Source organism: Patagioenas fasciata, chromosome 2, assembly GCF_037038585.1.
Source record: "Patagioenas fasciata isolate bPatFas1 chromosome 2, bPatFas1.hap1, whole genome shotgun sequence".
NCBI lineage: Eukaryota > Metazoa > Chordata > Aves > Columbiformes > Columbidae > Patagioenas > Patagioenas fasciata.
Genome location: NC_092521.1, coordinates 115,739,282 through 115,764,597, shown reverse-complemented (window position 1 = coordinate 115,764,597; position 25,316 = coordinate 115,739,282). Strand labels below are relative to the sequence as shown.

Genomic DNA, 25,316 nt, shown 5'->3' with positions numbered 1-25,316 from the left:
ATAATAAATACTAATAATATCATCTTCCTTAACCTGGAGCATGATGGGTTTTGCAAGCAAGACTAATGTATATAGTACCAGAACTGAATGCTCAGGATTCCTGTTTCTTTCAGGATGTGCTTCTTTTAATAAGAATTTATTAAATATAGATGGTTTTTCATGTAAAATTGTTTTTATGTGTAGACTTTCACGTTACATGCTGTGCAGTAAAAACATGGAAGTAGGAGAGCGGGGGAAAGAAAAACAGAATAACCACTGGACTAATTTTTCAGTTTATCTAAAAATTTAGTAGTGAAGAAGATTAAAACCCCCAAAATTATTACATTTTCTTCTTTTCCTACATTGCCAAACTTCAAAAAATTAAAATGAATAAATACATGGAATAAGGCCAAAATTTAAACACGCCAAAACCAGGGTCCTTTGGTCATTCCTTGCTTTATACTGAGAGCTGCTCATATATGCATCTGTTCTCCCCATACACACACTTTTTTTTTTTTTTTATTCTATCAGTATGTCTGTAGTCGGAATTTTTAAAATTTTGGACTCTGTGTTTGGCTGGCCTTTGTAATGTTGATTAAATTGTTCTTGGAATGCTCGTCTGTATGTGCATCTGTGGCGTGGTTGTGCAGACTGCTCAGATGCTTGACCATGGAGAATTTTTGCCTTAATGTTTTGTAGGAAAGATGTTATGCCTTTGTATTCTTCACCAAATGGCTAGAAGGTGGAAGTTTGTCTTCCAGTCTTCAGTTGTTCTTGACTACCTCTACTTTTTGTTCTTTCTGTCTACCAGGGAGAAACTTTTAGAGCTCTATTAATCTACTTGTGCACAGATTTCTTTCATTACATATAACTATATGCTCTCTAGTTTAATTAGTTTTTATTGTGTTTTTCCCTTCAGGTTTTCCTTAAGTTGACCCTCAGTCTTTTCTTTTTAGCATTTTGCATGTGTCACCATTGATCAGCAAGGCTGTTTTCACTATTTTCGTTTTTAGCAGCTAGTATTTGTCTTCATTTTACTCCTGCTGCTCATTATTTGTATCTTTCAATGTTTTTCTCCATCTCCATACTTCTAGGTTTTTTTAAGGATACCAGTGTTTAAACTAGTTCTGTCTAGTAACAAGCTTGCTAACAGATTGAAATGTTAAGTGCCTGTATTGTCTGAGAGAGACTTACCTAGACAAGTCAATCAAGTCATAGTCTCTTCCAGAAGTGAGGAGTTTCCCATAACATTATTCATATGAGCAGGTCACACACAGAGGTTTGTATAGTCCACTGCCCAACCTGATAGTGGTCAGAGACGGCTCCTAGAGAAACGTATGCGAACAGGACAAGTGTCTAGAATCACACTGTCATTACAGGGCAAAGTGCTGCATTTAGAGAGCTTTATTTCACAAAGAACCATGGTGTTTGAAGAGTCCACTTAGGGCATCCTGTTCTGCTTATCTTGAGACTTCATGGATCTTTATGGCTACAAACAAACCTCGATGCTTTTTTGCATCCACTTGCAGTAGAGTCTGTTCTGCTGGTGCCTAAAGGACACCTGAGATTTTTCTCCAGGCTCAAAATTGCCATCTTTATGGAGCAAATATATGGTTTCAGAAGTTATCCATTCTTACTGATTTACTAACGCTCTGCCATATCCTGCAGTCCCAAATCCTTCTGCTGACCATTGCAATCCAAGCTGGTAATCAATGGGAATGTCATCTTTCATCTTGCCTTATAAGCACTAACAGGTATTACAGGTTCATAACTGCTCACCTTGTGGTTCAGCCACTTGTTGGTCCTGCTTGCCCAAGTCTTCTCTGACACTCTTTCATATATATGTGTGCTTACTGAGACGTTGCAGGTCAGCCTTGTAGGAAGAATTAGCAGCAGCTCCATTAACTGTGTTGCTTTTTCTTTCCTTTTCACAAAAATCGCCAAAGTCACGTCAGTGACCCACAGCTGAAGCAGTCTTTCACTGCATTTTCTTCAGTCTTCTGTGACTGGGCTGGATTGCTAGTGCAAGTAGAGGTGGTGTTGAGCGTAGGCTGAGATTACTGCAAGTTCCATTCATTTAAACTGCCTTCTACATTCCAGGCATCCTTTTCCTAGGATATTACTTTAGAAATATCTCTTTTCCTATCAGCTGTAGATAACAATAAAGAAATTACAGCTTTTTCCTAGTTTCAAATGGGAGTGAAGGCTATACTGTCTTGAGGCTAAGAAAATTAAACTTCCTAGTCATGCTGCTTGCTTGCTTTCATGCTCATATTTGCTGAATTATAGCTCAGATGTGCGTGTGCTTGGCTTTTCATTATATACTCCATGGAGATCTATCTTAGTGAAGGAATGGATAATTTAACCACTGAACCACTCTGTTCAAGTGAAAGGACCCATCCAATATGAAAAAAGATATTTTTTTTCCACTGCGTTGGGCACTTTCCATTTAATGTAGGAAATGCACTTTGGTGGCACTGGAAATGCGAAATTGTCCAGGAAGTCAGGTGAAACAGGTATGGACATAAGCAATAGCAATGTCTTACTTGAGCTGGAATTTTCTCTCCTTCTGCTGGGAATGACTGTGCAAGACCTTTTCCTGTCAGCTGTAGGGATGGGAGAGCTTGTAGAACTTGTGCATTTGCTGACAGGTGTGATTAAGCCTGTAGAAGACAGCTTGGCAGAGAAGAATCAGAGCAGGCAGCCTCGGAGGTGTACTGCCCTCAGAGGAAGAAATCCAGCAGTCTGTTTCTCATCTGACTTTACTGCTGGGAGGTGTTCAGATACTTGACTTTCTTGCTTGTGATGAATGAGAAGTGATGGGTCTTCAACGTAATGGAGCAGTGCTTTCTTTGGCATATTTCTTATTCCGTGGTCAATACCTTTTCCCGAGTTAGTCCTTTGCCAGGAAATGCACAGCTGATCTACTTAACTTTTGACATGCTTGTTTTTCAGCTTTTCATTTAAGTGGCAGAGCCTCTGGAAATATCCATTTGCTCTAAGGTGTTCTCACTGAGAATGTGGACCATGTGTGTTCTGCCCTTCTAGAAATTGATACTCTTGGGCTTTTTCTTGGCAGTATGGCAAGCAGCTTTTTGATTGTAAGGGACACCATAATTTACAGTAGAAAAAGATGTAAGTTGAGTATGTTAGCCAAATGAGCTATATTCTTGTCCATGCACTGTTCAAAATCTCTTACAGGGCTTTGGCAGGTTCTCTTGCAAATGTGAGCTCCCTGTTCCAAGTCTTCTAGGGAATTTTTTGCTTGTATACTATTCTGTGGCCTAGAAACCTCAGTCTAGACCTCAGCAAGAAGACTGACCTCCTTTGTTTTCACAACACGACAATTTAAGTCAGTAGTCTTTCAAATTGATTAAATGTAGAAGTGGTGTTACTTCAATAGAGCCATGTGGTATTTGGAAGAAAAGCTTACTGATGAAGCCTGATCATGACAGAAGTTGGTATTAACTTTCCGTGATCTGTTTTATGAGAAGCTCTGTAAGGCTGGAACATCATTCTCAGTGTTTTAATTTGAAAAAAGGCGGACTTCCTACTTTTTGCAGTTGTCTTCAGTGGGAAGATACTGTGTCACGTGTTCTTACCTATGGTTTGTTGGCTTTTTAAAATCTATTAATATAGTGTATTGGCCTACTAGCATTATTACACATGGCTTATGCTAACATTACTACACTTTTTGAAACAACCTATGCTGTGACAAAACAGCAAGGGGGATGTTATTAATTCCAATGTCAGAATTATTGTAGCTGCTGTGCAAAAAGCTATTTTGGAGTAAGAATGTTGTTGATGCCAAGTGTGAAGAACATGAAGGGAAACCTCAAGGACATAGCTTTATTTTTTTTTTCTGTTTAAAAAGTGCGTGCATGCAAAACACATTTTTTTCCCAATATAAAGATTGTGCTGTTGCCTTCTTAAACTGTTCCAATGATCTGGTCCTCAATGAAGACTGTAACTGTGCCAGCTTGAAGTTTGACGCTGGCATTATTTGAAATAACTCTCAGGCCTCCTAAAGTTTGATTTGTCAAAAACCATGAATAACATCTCCTTTTAGGTAGAAATCAAGTAACTTGAGTGAGCCGGGTGAACTGTTTTGGTGAAAGAAGGCTGTCGTAATGATAATAACACCATACATGTTTTTTCTTAACTACAGGAACACATTTTTAAGTGCAGGAAGCTGTTTCCAAGTTCAGGAAGTTTTTGTTTAGTTTGCGTCTCTCTCTATAGTGTGTTCTATCAGCATCATAATGCTTTCTTTTCCTTCTCATTAACAGCAATACAGCTCTTTGCTGAGAAGTATTAAAATGGTACTGATTTGCTTCTGTTGGCTCTATTTCCCAGCAGAAGACATTTTGAAGTGTTCAGATGCTTTACTAGGAAACAGTTTAAATCAAAAGGCTCTGCATCAGGCAAATGTGGTACTGTAAAATAGATATTTGCCTTCTGAAAACTTAGCCAGGTGAACTTAACCTTCTTGAAACTACGCACTGTAATTAAACATTTTTGTTAAAAGGGCTTTGAATAATTGTGGAACTGTAAATACAAATTTTTAGTGAATGGACTTGGAGCAGGGTAAACTTACATTTGCTTTATTGATTGTCTTCATACTCATGAAGACAGTTCTGTGTTTACTTGCACATAAAAAGCTTCATGGTAATCAATGCCCAAGGTTCTTTTTCAGGTTTTTATTTTTTACTTTTGAATTCTGCAGAAAAGACATTAAGGAGTCTTTTCCTCTGTTATTTGTTTAGCTGTTATTAAGTGATTTCCAAAGTGCAGTATTGTCTTGTAAAATAGGATTTTTTTTTCATTGTTCTGTATTGGCCCTTTGTATGATATAAAACTGCTCTAACATAATCTTGGTCAGCAAAGCATTCCTGACATTCTGTGGCACTTGCTTCCTTTCTTGGTTTCTAGGTTATAAAATTCAGGGATTTTGCTGCAAGATCCCAGCTGAAATCAGCATTTTTGTCTTTCTGAGCAGCCTTTGAGATCAGCCTTGGGTATCAGAGTCTGCATCAGAGGATTTGTTAAAGAATGCCTGTTTGCTTCCTTGTCCCCACAGTGAATGTCAATTAACTTCCTTCCTGAGAGATCCTTGCCCTTGCAATTGCTGGGTTGCAGTCCTGCAGTTGTGAACTGCTATTTTAACCTAACCCAGAATTCAGGGAAGTAGGAGGACTTCCAGCTTTCCACGTTCTCTGAGACTTATTGGGTTTTATTGTTGTTGTTCACTCCCCAGAGGGGTTTTCTCATGCATGCGCAGTGATCTGTTCTCCTTGGCCCTTATAAATGCTTGTCCAGTCGCTGAGGTTTCCATTCCTCTAACAAGCACTTTCCTTTGCAGACAGCCTCAGCAGGTGGATTGGAAAATCAACCTTAATGAGGACTCTGAATGAAAAGAAGTAAACACGATAAATTATAAATATATGTATGTACGCACACCTATACATATACCTTCAAAGAATATATATGTATATAATTTTTTTTCATAATTACTGTTCATTAGTGTCTCTATTTTCTATGCATCACCCAAGGATCATTGGCAGATAGTTCATACTACTTTATTTTGTGCTGACTTCTAGAAGCTTCAGTTAGATTGTAGGATTTATTATGTTGGTATAAGTACAGTGCTGATAGTCTTCTCTTAAAAGGCTCACAGCGCAGAAGTCAGCTTAAAAATGAATAAAATAGGAGGAGAGTAACAGTGGAGCAGAAATTAAGAGGTCTGAAGATAAGAGCTCACCACACTGTGTAACCTTCTTTTGACATCTCTATCCTGTGTTGTAGTTCCAAACATCTTACTAGCAGTCATGGTTGTACCAGGCAGTGATGGGAATAAGGCAGACAACCCACCCCTTGTTTACTTCACTAACATTGAATACTCATTTTTTTCAAGCAGTAAGAAGGGGAAGCAATTGGTTTATATTTTCACGAGGGTGAATCCAGAAGGAAGAAGAGGAAGGAGGAAGCTGGTCTGAAACCAGCTGCCCCCACCACTTCGAGTCCTTATGGACTGTGCCTGTGTTACAGAGTGGGCAAACACAGCCCTTCCAAAATATTCGTGCCTTGTTGCTTTGCAGAGTAGCAGGTGTGAGTCCTCTTTGTGGCGAGTGTCTTAAAAAAACCAGTTGCATTTCTTTGGACAATTCTGTATGATCTCAAACAGAGAAGCAGGGAATATGGAAGCATAAGATGCAAATTATTTTTATAATTTGAATAGGGCATTTTCAAAGGTGCAAATATTACTTTTAACAAATAACTGTTCTCAAAAATATAAGAGAAAACCAGTGCATTAAAATCAAATCACTTTGACCTTCTGTCTTGCCCTAGTGAATTTTTATAAGTAAAATATAAAGATGTGTTGAATAAAATGTGTAAAAACTCTGTAATTTGCGATGACATTCAGTTATTTCTATTTATTCTTACTACAGATTCTGTTTAAATTGTTTCAGAAAAGAATGCACAGCCAAAGAGAACTGACAACAGTAATGAAAATACTATTTTTCTGCAGCTATTACACCACAACTCCAAAAAATTCACAGTATCCCAAACCAGTCTGTTTTACAACACAAATTATAGGTGATACAAATAAGCTGTTTGTTCCTGGTTGTTCACAGTAATTTCTGTAATGTAAAATAATTAGTGCAATTTTCTCTATTCAGGTGTAAAACTAGGAACAAATTAAAGTAAAACATAAGTACTAGGTTATAAGAAAGCTATATTAAAAAATGAAAATAAGACTAATGCTGTCGTGCTTATAAAATTTGCATAATTTTAAAACTCACCTGTTGAAACTGGACGAATGAGCCAGGGTCTCAAATGTATGTCCTTTTTAATATTTCTGAAAAATCAGTGCCAATAGAGAAACAAAATACAGGAGTGCTTTGAAAGATTACTACATGAGCATGAATGTTGTGCATGGGATGAAAGATGACTGAATGAGCTTCCAGTTGAGTTGAAACAGACGTTAATCAACTATGAGATAAGCCTAAAGGAGATGAGGTATCTGTATTCTTGTTGCTCGTGGAACTGCTTGTTTTTCTCCACACCGCAGGTTTGGTCTTATCTAATGTATGTTGTCCAAACCTTGTACTAAGTAAAACACTACTAATTTTGTTGTTGCGTACTTGTCATATTTTCTGTGTGCTTTGCAAATGCCTGTGAATTGATCTCCATAGTGTGCATGTGAAAATAAGAGGTAGTATTCATAATCTTTTATAGCTGTGAAACTGTGCTACATAGGAATTGAGGCTAAAGTTGTTGAAACTGCATTCAGTATTAGGAATCAGCTTCAAATACTACTCACTAGGTTTCTTAGAGAGTGTAATATTCAATACACAATTCCAAAGGAATTTTTATCCTCAAGAGCAGCTCTAAATTTTAAGTTATGTATGCTGGTGAAATGATCTTCAGTCCACCTAAAAATTGTGGTTTGCTTCCTCTTAGCACACAAATCCTGTATTTGTCCCTGACTAATGTGGTACACCTCAAGGACTGAGATGTGCTACTTCATAGTTAAACACGTTGTGCCACCACTTTCCTTGTAAGTGTAGCTCCCTTCTAATTTTTTTTAGCTCCTCCTGTTCCTGTTCTTTCCTAGGGTAAGTAGTTGTTTGGAGAGATCTGCTTAGGATCTCCACCCTCAAAGGCAGCACATTCACTTGCTGGGTGGAAACTTCAACGTGCAGTGTTTCTGGCGTGTTGGAGGAATGTCTTAATGAAGCAGGCGCAATGCAGATGGGATCTCCAGGAAAGTTCTCTAACCATATCTGCCAAGTTTCTAACATAGGCAGATGAAGTAAGGAACAGAAGGTGTTATGAGCGTATTTGAAGGTGTTTTGCTATTTTGTTCAGTTTGTGCAGCTGTTTCAGCTTGAATGACTTTCTGGTTGCCTCAGGGACAATGACTTTTGGCATTGGAGGAGCTGAGGTGGACAAGTCAGCTCAGAATGAATGTCAATCACTGGGGCTGAACAAGACAGAATTCACCTGTCAGTTTCCTTAAAGTGGGCTTTCCAGCTAAGGCTCTTCTACTCTGCTAAGTTCACTTGATTATAACTTGAATTGTCTTCCAAGCTGATTTAAAACAACATGAAGGCTTTTCCAGTTAAGATTCTGCCAAAAAAAAAGGCTTATTTGGGTTTATTATCCTATCTGATGATTTAAAAATATTTTTTATTTATGAAACCTATTTTGAAAAACTCCAGTTACTTGTGTTGGAACAACTGAATTAGGTTCACTGATCCTAATTGTTTGCCCAGTGTCTTTGTCAAAGGCATTTTAGGTTAAGTTAATAAATCATGAGCTGCAATGGCTTAAGAGACTGGTACATGTTTCTTCTGCTGTTCCTCTCCCTCTTCTTCTCTATGCAGTTAATAACTATTATTACCACCAGACAGATGTGTTGAGCAGCTCAATAAGGTGATCTCCCAGTGGCTTCCTAAGTTCTATTTGTAAGGTTTCTCTGGTAGGCAAGGCGTGTGCTTGCAAAAGCACTAGGAATATACACAAGTTATAACAACAAAGAGGTTTCTGAGGATGGGGAGTTATTTGTTTCCAGATGCAATTGTTTGTGGGGTTTTTTTGTTTGTTTTTGGTTTGGTTTTTTTTTTTTTTTTTTTTTTTTTGTCAGAAAGCAGGGACTAGGCAGCTGGAATTCTGCTGACTTAAATTTTTATCTGAACTAAGATCACTACAGTTTTTCATGGTTTTGTCTTCTGTAAGTTTTATTGGCAGAGTTATGGCAATTAGCAGTGTGATCTGGTTCTTAACTTATATAGCAAAGCCATTAAGTGATGATAACAGTTACATCAGAACAATTATGCATTGGCTGATGTAATTTATGCTGCGAGTTGAACTTGGTAGAAGTTACTGCACTAACATAATTTAATTTAAATTAGTCTAATTGTATCTGTCCTAGAAGATTTACCAGTGTAACTATCTAAAGGTAAATCTGTCCTGTTTGCAAAAAACACCTTGTCTATTGTTGATCAGAGTGTTTTTTACTAGAGAAAGAGCTCTGTCTTTGTTGCTCTCAAATGTTTTCCTGACTTAAGCAGGTGACCTGAAGACATCTTTACCAAGTGTCTCTTAGTCACCTGATGAAAGAATACTTTTGTGCTTTATCCAGATATTTGAGACTGAAGAACAGTTCTCTGCTTGTCTTATGGGAGGTTTTTATTGAAATTTTTCTATAACAATCCAAAGATTAATCTTTCAAACATGGAAATAAGAACATTGATAGAAAGAAGGCAAGACCACCATTTTTTCACAGAATCACAGAATGTTAGGGATTGGAAGGGACCTCGAATTGTGTTAATATGTCAAGATGCGTGTGTATACGATAGATGAAATTGCTTTAGGTGTCTCAGTAATATAAAACGTGAAGGGAATTTTGAGAGGTTCTCCATCTTCAGCTACTTTCCCAAACATTTGATTGATGTTTTACAGAAGCAAAATTGTGAAAAGTGTCTAAGAACATATGTTATTCTGTACTGTTTTATACCTCTCATAGTACCTGGAAAGATATTAAGGTTCCTTACTGATCTACTCAGATTCAGTCTATACATAGGGCTTTATCAGAATCATTGTCATAAAATTCACGCTTGCCATCTCTGAACTGGTAATTCAGATGATGAAGCACCAGTAACTTCCCTCCCCTGCCCTCCAACAGATACCATTTTAAAAATAAGTCCTCAGTTTTATCAAATAGTAATAAGGGCTGACCCAAGAATAAATAAGTAGATTTTGCAAAGACTGAGAGCTGTAGAAGATTCAGGAAAAATGTTAGTTTCAGAGACTAACAGACAGCAGAACATGTATGAAAGAATGAAATATGACCTTTGCAACATCTGCCCACTGGGACTGGGAGCAGAATTTGGTTATTGAGCACCATCACTGTCCTCTGCAGGTTCTGTGCTAAAGAACTCTGTTCACAAACTATTAGGTTTTGTGTCTTTGTTGTTGATAGGGATTCAGGAAACTGGTTGCTGTAATCTATTAATTTATTCGTAGCTTGTGTGGATATATTTGCCTTTTTTGTTTCTGTATATTTGCTCACTTTAGATTTTTTTTTTTTCCCCCCTTGTGTTTAGTGAGATAGGCTATCTGTTCCACTAGGTTACCTTTGCACTTGTCCTTGCTTCAGTTAATTTGGAGTGTTGCTGCACTTCCTCCAGCCTATACTTAGCCTTTCAGTAGCTATACTGTTTAAGCTGCCTGGTGTCATTTCTTTCCCTCTCTAACTCATTTGTGTCCTGAGTCATCCGTTGGATTGTGCTGGCACAGCGTTCATACAGCCCCACAGTGAAGCAGGCCAGGGAACTTGCCTCATTGAAACCATTCTTCTTGGCTAGTTTATTTTATTCTCAGTTTAGCCGCTCCCTGTTGTGATTTACCATGCAGCTGTACTAGTGGTAGAATGAGGGAGGTCAGTAGGAGTGAGTGGGAGTTGTTGGTCAACCTGTTATACAAAGAGCTGAGTGAGTACTTGAGCTTATCCTGTCCACTTATCCTATGCTGAGCTGAAGCTGTTGCCAGTTCCTAATTTACAGCTGATTGTTTATTATCCTACAAAATAAAAAGGGTAACAGTACCTTTTTTTTTTTTTTTAAATCCAGAATGATCTGCATCTTCTGCTTCAGTGTCTGGTAGATAAGAAGTGAAGCTTTTAAAATTAGTTGAGATGTGAGTATAGCTTTAGGTTTGTTTTTTGTTTGTTTGTGGTTTGCTTTGTTGGGTTTTTTATTGTTTTGTTTGTTTTTAGAAAACAAATGCCATCCACATCATCTTACTCTAAATGTGTTGCTCAGCAAGATACTGTTACTGCCTGCAACTAGAGAATTCTGAAGGATAAGAGACACTTGTGTAACAGTACCCTTTTCAAAGTTTGCTAACACTTAATTTGTGATGTGCATTGTATCAGAAAATAGTTACGTGTTTTTTATGGGGAAGTGTGTTGTGAAAAGCATTTTAGAACAAAAAGTGAAACAGTTTTAGAGTTTATTTTACTCTTCAGTTTCAGTTTTCAAATTCCCCTTTTTCACAGGGAAGTTTTCGTTCTGAAATTTTAGTCCGAAGACCCACAAAAGCAGACTAGTAGAAATGGCTACCAAATACAAGTTGAGCATTTTTTTCTTAATTTTTAGACCAGTGCTAGTGTGTTTTATTAAACAGTTAAGCATGCTTTGATTAAACAGTTCCTTGTTTCAAAACAAAAATACCAGTCCAGTATCACATTTGTGGTATCTTTCTTTTCCCATATAGCGTTGTCCTGTTGTTTTGTCATTCTATCATGCACAGCTTTGTAGATACTGGTGGGGAGAGCATTGTGGTGGTAGAGCAAGTGAGCAGCCCAAAGTCATTGTGATATGATGGAAAGATTTCAAAGGTTTCAGTTAGAAGAGGGGAAGAACTTAACTGCAGGAATTAATTCCTGGGTGAGAAATTGATTCTGCAAAAGACTGGGTAATTTCTTCACTTGTATACAGTGCCCTTTTTCGTGGCACTGCCTTTTTCCGGAAAAAACTTTCTTAAAAAAAAATTTCTAAGGCCTTATAAAATGTCAGAAATCCTTAAATTTAACTCAGGCAGATGTCATCTCTCTTAGTAGTCTGCAGGAGTTAAGAGGTGTGTTTCCTTTGCCTCCATCCCCAGACTCATTGAACTTTAGTTTAAAAAAAGTGTAAACAACAAACCCACAGTAAAACTCAGGTGCTTCAGCTACTGTAATTTACTGCCATACCAAGCCTCTTTGTTATGTTTGGTAGCTTCTTGCCAGCTTCTTGAAGTGTAACTTAGGCTTGCAAGTGTCCCTGTGAGTCTGTTTAACCAGGGTAGTTGAATGACATGAATGAAATAGGAATGAAAACTAACAAAAAGCGTAGATAAATGTCTTGTGTGGATTGTTCTCCCTCTCCTTCAGATGGATTTCTCTTCTGGCTCTGAGCTGAGGGAGGCCCAGTTAGATTCAGTGGGCTGAGTCCCAAGGTAGGGTAATGTAAATTTGCATTTAAGAAAAAGCCAGTTGATGAGGCTCTGGATTTTAGTTATTTGCTGAACACTTAGAGGTGTTAAATGCAGTGGGCTCACAGCACCTTGGAATTGTTTACAGTGTCTTTGCCATTAGGTATCGAGTAGTTGAACTTGTCTGTACTTGGTCAAGGAATTATGTGTTCTGTGGGTAAGGTGAAGAACATACATTATTCAGTGGAAGGCATCAACACTCAAAAGAGGTATGTCTAAGAAATTTATAATCACAGCTTGGTCTGAGAAGGTAATCAGCAACAAAATGGCTTATAAATATATGTATGCTCTGACAGATATGTCAATTTTGAGTCTGTAGGCAGCACTGTTCTGTAAAGTTCTACCCTTGCTTTTGTGAAGGGCAGCTAAGCCGTACAACAGCATGAGAAGTTGTTTGAAGGCACCTACGTGTGTGACGATTACGTGTTTTGTTAGCATAGTAAAAGACTTTCTCCTGAGTTGGGAAACAGTGAGTTGAGTTCTGTCATGTTTTGATTAGTCTCTATAGAAACAGTGGTGGAGTGAATTGGTAAACATACCTATGAAGAGGTCAGGAAGGGAAAAGTTGAATGATATAGACCTTTTACTTGTATACATCATAAAGAGAAGATAGTTATTTTGCACTTCCTTTTGGTATGCATATGGGCTTATGCAGTAGAGGAGGATAAAGGTTAGTGAAATAGAAGTGAACATGCGTTTAGAGATAACTTTTTAAAAGTGTCACACATAACCTTTTATATTACCAGGCAAAGATGCAATAAAACAATTTTCTGAGAGTATTAGTTTCGAAGAACAGTGATCCGTAGAAGTGAACTAGTTGTTGAGACTAAGGAAGGTGGGATAGTGTGTACCTAAACTATATGTCACATGGATTTTAAATAGTAGTATGTCCTTCCTCTCTCTTTAAAGTTGTTATTCCTTAGATAAAGGATGTGCTCATATCCCTCAGGATGCATTATTGGATGATCTTAAGGTGCTGGAAGATCTGTTATGTAGTCCATTCTGTTTTCTCATTTCAAAAGTGATACTTTAATAGATGACAACATCTACTTATTTAGCAAAGACAACTTCATAGTTGTTTAATCTATAGTGTACAGGGAAGCACTATGAATACTTGAAATCCAAATACTTTGTTTTGATATTCATGACTTGTATGTGTCAGTTCTTAATGTTTGATTTCTGTAAGTTTCTTATCTTGGCAGAACATTGGTAAGTAATCGATGGGAATGCAAAATACCTTTTTCCCCACCCCTACTTTAACTGTAGAGTTTAGGTACTTGTGTAGCCGAATAATAATACAGGACTTGTGTAAACTGTTAAGTGTAGGGGTTTTTTGCTTCTAGTGTCACAGGATTACTGTAGCCTTATATAATATTTTATCAGGTTGGGAAGAAACATGTAGTGTGAATTTCATGAGGTTTACTGGTTTGTGACTAACAAAAGCTTTGACTAAAACAATTTTGATAAGAACAGAAACTTTTTACAAACTGTTTATAATTTTAAAAATTTTAAAAGAGAGTAAGTTCTTTAACCATGCGAAAACCATATTTTAACCTTTAAAAATTAGCTAACCTTCTGGCTTCTCAACTTTTCTTTTTAATTTATTTTTCCCAAGTACTGAATATTGATTGTGATTATTTCAGTACTACGAGACTTCCTTAACCCTGTTTGTCCCTCCAAAATATCACAGTATTTATGAATTGAGCATCCAGATGACTCTTTGTACTGCCTAGTTTAGTGTGCGATCCCTGTGCTAAATGCTTTTTTTTTTTTTTCGAGGTTCCTCTCCACAAAATTCTGCTCTGGCCAGGGCATCCTCCCTTTTAGGGGCCATCTACCTGTTTGTGTTGTGTGGCACAAGGGTGTATTCTGAGTGTAAACCGTCTTCTTAGCTAATCAGGTACTGGTTAACTTTGCAGAGGGACTCCTGCCCTCTACTGTCTGGATAGTGAAAAAAAGAAGCAGTTACAATTTCTTCTTTCCCTTCAGACTGCCGTTGACAATCATGACAGATGGTGTTGGAGATACACATGTAGAGGAGTTTTATGCACAGCATCGCTTTACAACATCCTTGAGTATAGCCTGTCAAAATTTGCTAGATGTTCCTATATCATCTTGAAGGCACCGTGTCCAAATTTTGCTAGATACTGCTTCAGTGTTTTTACACTAAGTAGCCACAAAGGCAGGCAGGAGATCTTGTTCTGGATAGAGGTGTTAAGATCTAGTGAGTTTGCCATCAAATTTGTAGTGGTAGTGGACCCTTGTGTTTCAAACTACACAAAGTATACAGCCGTAGCAGATGTAGTTCCCTGTACTATAAATAGGAGATCAGAGACTAAGCTGTGAAATGTTTCTGAAGAGTGCAGCTACCAAGAGTTTGATTTGTCTAGAAGTCCTAGGTTTTAATATTAGTTGACCTCTTAAGCCAACCAAAGACATAAATGTATGTCATTATAGCTCCTTAGTTGACCTCTCATTTTTACTGATGGTTTCTATTTGTCATATAGCTGGTAAAATAAATGTCTTTTCAGCTGTGCTCTCTGAGTTAGCTAGTGTAATTTAGGTAAGACATTGTGTTGTCTATCCCGTTGGCCTCGCTCTGTCTGAAAGAGTTCATTTTCTGCAAGAGTTTGTTTTCCCCAACCCACGAAGGAAATATTCTACTGAATTGATTGTTTCCATGCAGTTAACCTGTGTTGTCATATCATTTGCCTGTCTTAATTATTGAAGATACTTATGGATTCTGCCACGCTCTACCTATTTCTAGACTTGTAACGCAGCCTGGATCTGATGAACTTGGTTTTTGATTTGATAGCAAACTTGAGACCAGTCCTTTGAAAAAGGGTTTTCTTGGTAACCAATTTGCAAGAAAGTAAAATCTGAGACTGACACAAAATTATTTTATTTGTTAGAGTTACCTTAGGTTATACCCAAGATTTTAATGAAACTTAGCAATCATATGCAAGTGTGAGGCCAGCGTGTTACCTGTTAATGTTCTTTCATTATCCTTCTGTTTGGGCTTTGGGGCATCTTTGCCTGTTATGTGAAAATATTTCCATCATTTACCTTGCAAAGTAGTAACTGCCCTACTACTTGCATAGCTGTCGTAGAAGCTTTTGGAGAGAAAACTTTTTTTGGTGTGGTGGTTTTCCAGGAATAGGTTTGGAAGGTTCTTGAGAGTTTCCTTCAGGTGATTCAGTTCTGGAGCCCCACTGTGGAACAGAAATGGGGGTGAGCACTCAGAGAAGGAGGCTGCGAATCACAGAATCACAGAATGGTTGGGGTTGGAAGGGACCTGTGGAGATCATCTAGTCCAACCCACCTGCTAGAGCAGGTTCACCCAGAACAGATCGCACAGGAATGTGTCCAAGTGGGTTTTGAATGTCTCCAGAGAAGGAGACTCCACAACCCCTCTGGGCAGCCTGTTCATGGGAGTCCAGATTTTGCTCCAACACTACATTCCCTTCACTGTCCTTGCTCTCTTTCTTTAAATTCTTGGAGTTTTGAGGTTGAGAAATACACCTCACGCTTTTTAGCTTCTCAGGAGAATACTAGAAAGCACGATGTAAATGTAGGGCTACTGTACAAGATTTCAAAACAAACAAAAAGCCCCAACCAACCAAAAAGAAAAAAACCTACCCCAAACCTTCTAGGGCTGATTGCTTGTGGTACATGTTTTAAGGTGAAAACTTATCTTGGAATGTTTAATTGAATGACAAGCAGTTATTGCTGTTTTAAGTAATTTAAAATTCTATGGTTTATTTGGGAATGTTTGTATCATCAGGGTGTGGGTATCAGAATTCTATGCAAATGGCTACTAGAGGGTTGTTGTAATAAACATGTTACCACTTACAAAAATAACAAAAATGAAAACATTAACTTTGTCAAATTGGAAAGGACAAAGAATTGTTCCTCCATGAAAAACATTATTTTACCTCTACTTATTCAAGGAGAAATCAGAGCCATGTTTTGCGGTTTTATACAGGATGAATGTTCAGGATTTTTGTTATATTAAATGTGTGAAAATAGCTATTATGAAAGATACTTATGTCAGTTTGAAAACCCCAACATGCATTACATACTGCTTAACAGTATTTTATATTTATGTAGGTTCCTCTAAAGAGGGAGGAGCTGGAGCTGTGGATGAGGATGACTTTATTAAGGCATTTACAGATGTTCCTACTGTACAGGTAAGATGCTGTGCGTACACAGTTGTTTTCAGAAATATGCTATTTACAATGCTCTGTGTTAGCCTACTTTTAAAAACTCTGTAGTGTTACAGTCTTCTAATTTTTTCTTCTTGTTGAAGAATTAATTTACAGTGTCTGTGGAAAGCTGTTTTTTCCAGTTACAACCCAAGAAGAAAGGAGGGGTGGAGGGAAAGGTGTTTTAAGATTTGGTTTTATTTTCTTATTACCCAACTCTGATTTGATTTGCAATAAATTATTTTTTCCCCGAGTTGAGTCTGTTTTACCTATGACAGTAGTTGCTGAGTGATCTCTCTGTCCTTATCTCAACCCACGAGCCTTTTGTTATCTTTTCTCTCCCCTGTCTAGCTGAGGAGGGGAGCGATAGAGCAGCTTTGGTGGGCACCTGGTGTCCAGCCAGGGTCAACCCACCACAGTGTTTCAACTAAAATCAATTATTGCTTTTCATAACCTTTTCCAGGGAGTTATGAAAATAAGTGTATGTTATAATTTTCATAAGAAAAATATTTTCATAATGTTTGGAAAATTTAGCACTGCAATTTTGGGGGACAATTGAGTAATAATAATTCAGGCAAATTATTTTAAAAGCAAGAATTGTATTTTCAAATGTGAGTGCCTGAACTGTAATGTCTGGCATACATGTCCTCATCTCTAGCAATGCATCAAAAATATATCTGTTGCCTTATTACAGCACTAATGAACCTGTTGCATGCTGAGTTCTTAGTTGAAAGATCAGATTTTAATTTCTGTTCTTTAAGTGTGGGAACTGCACATACTTGGTGCTTTCACACAGCTGAGTCATTTAACGTGCTTGTGTCTTCCTAGACCTATTTTGAGTAAGTTTTCCTTGAGCAGCAGAGGTGTGGAAGACAACCAGAAATTTAGTCAGCCACAGTTCCCAAATCCCAGAAGGATTTTGTATGGCTACCTTCTCTCGATAGATGTATATTCATTCTGTTTTTACTTCTCAAGATGATAGTGTAGTTATTTGTTAAATCTCCTTCGTTAGGCAGAAAAAGTGTGTACTTTTATGAAGGAATGATTTATCTCCATGGTTCCTGTCACATTCAGGAAATCTTTGTCTTACACTATAAGAGCTTTATGTTTCTTTGCCTCTCTACACTGTGTTAAGGTTTCTTTAGAAGGCAAAACCACGGAGCTCTGGGTATTATTTATCCGCGTTATGTTGAACAGAACCACATTCCACAGCATGGAAAATGTGCTGCCTGTAGTTCAGTACCTTAATACTTGCAGTCCCAAGCAGAGTTCTCTAATCAGTGAAGTTGGTTAATAACATTGCAAGAACAAAAGTGGGGTGTGTATTGTTGACCAGCACATGTGATTTTCTGTCTGACTGCTGGGGGATATGGGAAGGTAGATCATTCCTCAACTGCAAAAGGTGGAGGAGAAAGACCCACTTGTCTGAACTAATCTCACTCAAGGTGAGGGGAGGCTGAGGAGAAATGTATAACTGAACCCAAAATAACCTGTTAGTTTAATGGATGAGAATGTAAGAAAGACCTGCAAAACAGGTAGAAAAAAAGGTGTGAGGGAGGCTGGTATTCTTGGGAATAATTATGTCCTGCTGTCTAACTTCATGCTTCTGGTTATGGATAATCTCTGATATTTAAAAAGAAAAAAAAAAAAGGCAAATCCCGTGTTCTGAGACCATGTTAATTACTGAGGAAGAGAGAATTTTCTGTACTAGACCCTGTGAAGAAGGAATGTTTATGACCTGGTTATTCTAAAAGCAAAGGAGACTTGTTAGAATGGGGAAAGGGAGTTGGTTGTACATTACTGGGCTCATTCCTGAGTCTTTCTCATTACATTTATGGGTTTTAGTAGTGGCTTCAGTGAAAATAAGGAAAGGAACTATGTTATAGAAAGACATATCCAATTCTGAATCAAGATTAAGTGCATCTGGATTAATCAAGTAAATTGAGGTTATTTAGAGTGTGTGTATGTTTAACTCATCCTTAAAAGTCTCTGATGGGTGATCTTCCTTTCTCATAACCTGTTGCAATGATGCTCGTCATTACTTTTTTAGTAATATCATATTGTTTACTCATACCTCATTTGCAATCTGCATATTGGAAATAGTTTGTGTATAGTTATTATTGTTATTTAGGTTTAAGCTTTTAGTTTTTCTGTCTTTGGTGTTTCACTTACCTTTAATGCTCTGTGTGTGTGCGTGTTGCCCTGTAATGGATAACAGCAGTTTGTGAAGAACGTGTGATTTTGAGATATAGCCTGATGGATCTGGTTGCCAAAAAGAGAAGCACTGTGGTGAGAGAATTGTGTCTTCATATTTAAGATTACAAGCATAATGTTTTTACAACTCTGTTTATTTGCTGTTGCTTAAATTGAAGAAAATTCTGTGTTCAGGTTATTAGGAGTAATGCCTATTAGTAGCTACAGTTTGTTTCAAAACAGATTAAGTTATTTTTACAAAAGTCTGATGTGGGAACTCACGAACAAAAAAATGTTATTGACTGAAGAGAGAATTTCATCTTGGCTTTCTAAAAGCATAATTAATTACGGGCAGGGAGAAGAGAAATTATTTAAATGTTAGCTTTTATTCTTCTGAAACTAATATGTGTATGGACAACCTTGACAATTTGGGATTTTTTGGTGGAATTATATTTTTAATTTCATGACAAGATAAAATTATGCGATTTACTAAAGTCCTCATTACAGTGCCAATTTGAATAGCAGAAATTGCGTAGATCCAATGCTGTTTGTGCCAGATAATTAAAGAAAAAAATTCTTTGCCTAGACATGCAAATAGCGCAGACACAAACCCATTATACGTGTTACTTCTGCGCTTGTTTATCACCTGGCATGTTTTAGTCCAGTGGCAGCAACTACAGCACACGGTCTTTTATAACACATAGGCTGACAACAAAAATTGTCCTGTTCTTGAGGATCTGCTCAATGAGACACCTTAAAAAAGGTAATCGTACCTTGACCAGAACCTCAGACTAAGTTGAGTGTGCACTAAACAACTCTCAACTGTCACTGAAAGGCATGATCCTGCTTCCCTTGTTGTTGCACTTCACTTCTTTGCAATAAGTTGGCACAGGCTGCTGAGTTGGCAGAGAAATGTTTGCATTTCCTCTTGTAGGGTTAACTAGTTGTACGTCAAAACCCCGAATTGGGAAGGCGACAGAGCAACGTGGGTGATGGTAAAGGGAGAGCCTGAGGAGGTCAGATCATGTCACAAATTGTGATGGCATTAGGGTCACTGTAATGTGAAATTAGTTAATTTAGTTAACCAGTGACTAGTCCCTTCCACTTTTAAAAGGAAACTAAGGAATTTTCTTTGAAAATGGTAATTGAGTAGAATTCTTACTGAGATGCATGTAATACTCGTTGTTAAGTGTATGGTACCTTTTGAATTAGTGTTAGAGCAAGTTAGTGTTCTGTAACAAGTATTACTTGATACCAGCATACACAGGTACGTGAAACGGTAATAGAAGACTCTTGTTCAGTTTTGTGGGCAGTGGAATAGAAAGTCTGTTATGCTTGGACCCACTGGTTTCATTAAATCATTTACTCTTTTAAAATAAGTTATGTACCAGGTGTTTATTGACTTCTGATGAAGAAGGAATAGCTTTTTGGTTTTTGTGGACAGTTTTGTGCTCTATGTACAACTGCAAAGCTGCTTGCGCAGTGTACCCTGGAAAAGCTTATGCAACTGTGAGGTAATAAAAACTTCAGTTTTGCTGGTAAAGCATATTCAGAAATTGGGTTTTGCCTGATAGCAAAGCTGGCCTGGGTGTACTAATTCATCTGTTGTGATTTCTACCCTGTTTATTCTATGAACTAGATATGCAGGCGTTTAGAGCATGGATGTCTTCCACCTCCTCGATATCCCAGAATGAAATGTAGAGGCCCTTATAACCGTGTTCTGTTAAAGCATTGGAACAAAAGTAAATGTCAGTAGAGTCAAGGTCCCGTATCTACTATAAATTAAATTAATTTGATATGCTATGGAAATTGGAAGACTAGGCTGTATTTGGAATAACTTGTAGTAATCTCAAATCACCTGGGAAATAAGCTACTTTGTAGAAAATAAACATTCAGCTTAGCTGTAAAACAGAAGAAAGATGGTCCTGAGTCTTTTTACAAATAACAAGATGAATATATACATGCAGAACAGTGTGTTCAAGAGACCAGTGTCAAAGCTCTTTAGCAATTCACGCAAAGCAAGGTGTCCTCACCATCAGTCCTTGTTACCTCTACATACTGTGTGCTCTTGCACATACAAAAATTATGTCTTGGACTTAAATAATGATGGAGCATCAGACACTACTATTTAGGTGCTGTTTAAGGCAAAGGCATCATGCTGGCCTCCAGCTTTCATTCTAGAATGGTATGAGTTTCCTTGAAGTCCTGAATGATATAATATCTGTGGATGTCTTGGAGGCGTCCCACATGGCACTAGATGCCTGTGTGTGGGCAACTGAGTTTATCCCAATATGTTTATAGAAAATACGTTTTTGAAAAATGATCTGACCAGATCAAGAGTCTAGTTAGTAATGTGCTTCAACTTGTTCTCAGTCTTGGAGGGAAAAATAACCTTAAAAGTTTGCATCTTTAGCTGAAGCAACAAAGAGCATCCTGTGGCTTCTGTCTAGGAGAACAGAAGGGAAGTCTGTTTATTTCTGATGCTAATAATACATTTTCATGACTACTTTTCTTTAATTATCTTATTTAGAAATCCACTGTTGTATGTGGACAGTTATCAATAAATGCATTAATTCGTGTGTCACCAAATAGTGACTGCTGTATGATTAGATTGGCATAAATTTTGCTGGAATTACTCTGTAGAGAAGAGAGAACTCTTGACTGGAATAGTCAGTATTATAATAGTGGGTATGAAAATGAAATTGAATTGCGATAATATTGCAACAGATTATCTAAAACCTGTGTTCATATTGAATTCTATTTTTTTAAATGAAATTCTAGATATGGTTAGATCATCACAAAGATGAAATCTTGAGGAAAATATTGATTGTTCAGCTTTTCTTTTAATGAATATTCACTACTCAGTGATATCCTCAAATGTTCGCTCTAAAATGCCCAATTATACCTCTTATACAGTTGTCTAGAACTATTGATTTTCAGTAGTTTCAAAGATTTTCAGAATTATAGTTGTATGGTTAGTCTTGTCAAGGTATTTTCCTTTATCACGTTACCTGGGATATTAACAATATACACTTTCTGATTTTTTAATACTTCAGATCTATTCTAGTCGAGAACTTGAAGAAACGCTGAACAAAATCAGGGAAATTCTCTCAGATGACAAACATGATTGGGATCAACGAACTAATGCGGTAAACTTTTTATCTGATTTGAGGGTTTTGTGGGTGTATTTCCTAAAGCACAGCCAGCTAGATAAGTTTTCACTGTAATTTTTAAACACTGAATTCCCATACGCCAAATAAGTTTTAGCAGGTATCTTAAAAAGTCTGAAATACATTTTTGCTGACATTTAAGTGGTAGCTTTTCTAAAAGCCATCATGTTTTAATTGGCATTTACGCAAAATTACATATGCTGCAGGTAAACTGCTAGCGTTAGTATCTCTTATGTATGGCTCTGATACATTTCACTTGCAGGATTAATATGTTTGTGTGAATGTAGCATTTTTATCAAATGTATGGCATCTTCGTGTTTGGAAACAGGTCTGTGAACAGACATGTATTTGAGTATTTGTAGACTGGAATCTGAGACTTCAGCTCTAGAATTTAAGTAATAGTTGGGGTTATTTTTTACAATTTTTTAAATGACTGCCATATATTTCATAATGATGCTTTGATTTAAAGATGTGCCTGTGAACATTTTTGCAGTGAAGTTCTGACTTCTTTAGTTTGAAATGCATATTGGTAATGTCTAAAATAAATGCCTTAAATTTTTTAGCTGAAGAAAGTTCGGTCGTTGCTTGTTGCTGGAGCTGCACAGTATGATGGATTTTTCCAGCATTTGCGGTTGTTGGATGGTGCTTTCAAGCTCTCAGCCAAGGATCTCAGATCCCAGGTGGTTAGAGAAGCATGCATTACTGTAGCGTAAGTACAGTTTATATGTGTTTGTGTACATCGCTAGACTTCTGTACTGATTTGATTTAAAGATGCTTTGTCAGTGTTGAAGGAAAAATTATCTGATAAAGAGTCAAACCAGCATAGAGAAAAAGAAAAAATTAAAGGAATTTGTTCTTTTGGGTGATGTACATAGTTGATAAACCTGTAACAGATTTTGTGTGAAGAACAAATCATCTTCATTCCATCGAGTACTTAGTGCAAATTAATATAAACTGCCGTAAGTACTAATGTAATATCGGGAACTAGTCTTAGGAGCACTTACGCTTGGATGATTGGCACAGGACTTTACTGTGACTGCTTGTAATGGTAAAGGGAGCTGCCCTGTAGGGGTTTGAACATGGTACGTTTTGGTGAGATAATATCTGTTCTGTCCATAATAACTTCAGAAACTGCAACTAAACAGAAATAAGATCTTCAGGTTTATCATATTTGGGGCTCTCATTAAATTCAAGGACAGGAAGAAAAGCCTTATTTTTACACCAGAGTAGTCTTTCCCATTTCCCTATTTTCTGAGGCTTGCTTTTCCTCTGGGAAGGCATTAGTGTAACCACTAGTTCTCAGTGACCATCTGGAACAGATATGCCCCTGAGTTCACCCTTCCTATTCTGGTCTCCTGACTGAACAAACCATGCAGACGTGTTAGACCATACAGCTGTCCTTGCCAGGGGAATTGAACCTATAAGAAAATAATGCTAACCTTTCCTAACATGAAGTCAGGAGTAGTGTAAAATTACTGTGTAAATGTCCTCATCCAGGCCTAAACGCCTGGAATTTTGTTTGATCCCTGAAACGTACATATATATTTGATGTGTCATCTGCTACTGACTGCAAATTCATTTCATGTGGGCTCTGTACATAGAAGCAGCATTAGTTGTCACTGCTGGACAGATAAATTACCGTGTGTTGTATGTGTTTGTGTATTTGTTAAAATTGAAACCATAACCTTTAATAAACAAGGGATTAAATTTTATGGTTGGCTAATTACAAGTTCAGTGGCTTTGCCTGCATTTGAAAGGAAAAAAACCTCAACAATTTCTAGGAGATTTTAGACTTACATACTCTCAAAGTGTGTTAGAAAGCAGAAACACTATGATGTTTTATGTGGACATGAGAATTTTAGCCTTTCAAATTGTGATATTTGTTTTTCATTACAAAATAAAGTTATCAGTGTTCAACCTCTTAATGTATCTGCTAGGTAAAAAAAAAAAAAAGTTCCACAAATCCTGCATTTCTAATGAGGGAAGGACTTGGAAATAATGGAATTAGGAAATTCTGCTGTTTGGAAAGCTAAATCTTTAAAGTGTGCAGTAAACTTCTTTATTTTAAGACTAAGAAATTAATTTTGGTTAACACGTTTTCTTTCTTTTTCCTAAATAGCCATCTTTCAACTGTTCTGGGAAACAAGTTTGATCATGGCGCTGAAGCTATTGTGCCTACTCTTTTTAATCTGGTTCCCAACAGCGCCAAAGTGATGGCAACTTCTGGGTGTGCAGCCATTAGATTCATTATTCGGGTAGGTGTTCCTTTCTCACTTTGCTTGCTAGGAATGTTCAGGTAATGGCTCTTAGAGGAGGCAATAACAATTCTGAAATACGGACTTTAAATCATGCTTTAATGTGAAAGTAATTTTATCATAGACAGACACATTATCTATCATTGAAACCAGCTGACAGTATTACCATAGTAAAGATCAAGGAACGGGTATGAAAAGCAAGTGTGGTTTCATGATTTTTTGGGGGGTAATGTGTTAATTTTAAAAAGGCAAGTGTATTTCAGAGGGTTACTGGCTTTTTGGAAAAGACAAAGTTAAGACAGTAGTCAAGAAGCTAGTAACAATTTAAAAACCAAACCAAACAAACTCCCACTCATACACAAAATCTATTTCTTTGGGGGGAAAAAAACCCCAAACAAACAGATTTGGAACCATGGAGTTAATGACAAATACTGAAGAGGCTGGACATGTGTGGATGAGTTCAGAAAGCACAAGTTCATGGAAGAAAAGCACAGTACAGATTGTAATCCTGGGGTTTAAGAACTTTTTAAGATGAGTCCTTAAACCTATATCATATAGAGGAGGGCAATGCTGTGTACTAGCTGCTTCTTACTGTTTGTTTCTTTAGCATCTGCTACTAACTGGTGTTTGAGGCAACACATTTAGCTAGATTTTTGGGACTTGTATTGATGTTTTTGTGTTTCAAATAGAAGTGGAAGTTGCCTGTAGTTTCTGCATTAAAAGCCATGCTGTTCGTAGTGCTGGGCACTTACTGTTATTCACGATGATCTCATCCGTGGTTTTAATTTTGTAAGTTGTTGGAAACGTAAGTGTTGTAATGACTCACAGCTTTTATTGCCATGCTCAGTACGTTTTGGAATCTGTAGTTATTCTGTCTACCCATGCCTTTGAGAACATGCTCTGAGACTTCTGCATTACCTTTGCATCAGTGTGTGGGCTAAGATCCAGTGGCATTCTTTCCCCAGACTCTTACAATGCACTGTGAGGTGGCCAGTGGCACAGAGTTGAGAGTGGAGGAAGGAAAACACCTCACAAAGGATGATTAAAGTTGTAAGAGAAGAATACAATTTGCAGTAGTATTAGGCAAGCTCAGGCATGTAAAAAACTGACCCTGTTGTGTTGTTTATAGGAGCCAAATCAAGCATCAGAAAAGCAGCATGAAATATTCACCCATTATATTAAGTTGGCTTTATTGATTCAGTTCAGTTGGAGACAAGACTACACATCGGCCCTGGTTTTATTTAGACTTCTGTTCTTCTTAGCTGTAATTTAACATACTAGACTGGAGGCATAGAAGGGAGAAAATCCTGTCCATAGTGTTCAAATACCCAACCAATAAACGGCTTATGCAAGGTGTTTTGACAGAAAAGTCAGGCTTCAGTGGAAAAAAAAGAAATAAATGCCAGAGTCAAACAGTGCAGCCCCACACTCCTTTGGATGACGTGAGAGTTGGTCAGGGAGTGTGTGATGAG

At 37.4% G+C, this 25,316-nt stretch overlaps 1 protein-coding gene across 50 annotated transcripts in view; it reads left to right on the top strand.

The window, feature by feature from the left end:
* Positions 1–25,316, top strand: part of CLASP2 (cytoplasmic linker associated protein 2) — a 147,798-nt gene that overhangs the window by 60,443 nt on the left and 62,039 nt on the right. For all 50 annotated transcript variants that reach the window (XM_065833015.2, XM_065833010.2, XM_065833001.2 and 47 more), the window contains 4 exons: positions 16,132–16,211; positions 21,476–21,568; positions 22,153–22,298; positions 23,709–23,844. In XM_065833015.2, the coding sequence (XP_065689087.1) occupies positions 16,132–16,211; positions 21,476–21,568; positions 22,153–22,298; positions 23,709–23,844 (455 nt within the window). The remainder of the gene's footprint in view (positions 1–16,131; positions 16,212–21,475; positions 21,569–22,152; positions 22,299–23,708; positions 23,845–25,316) is intronic.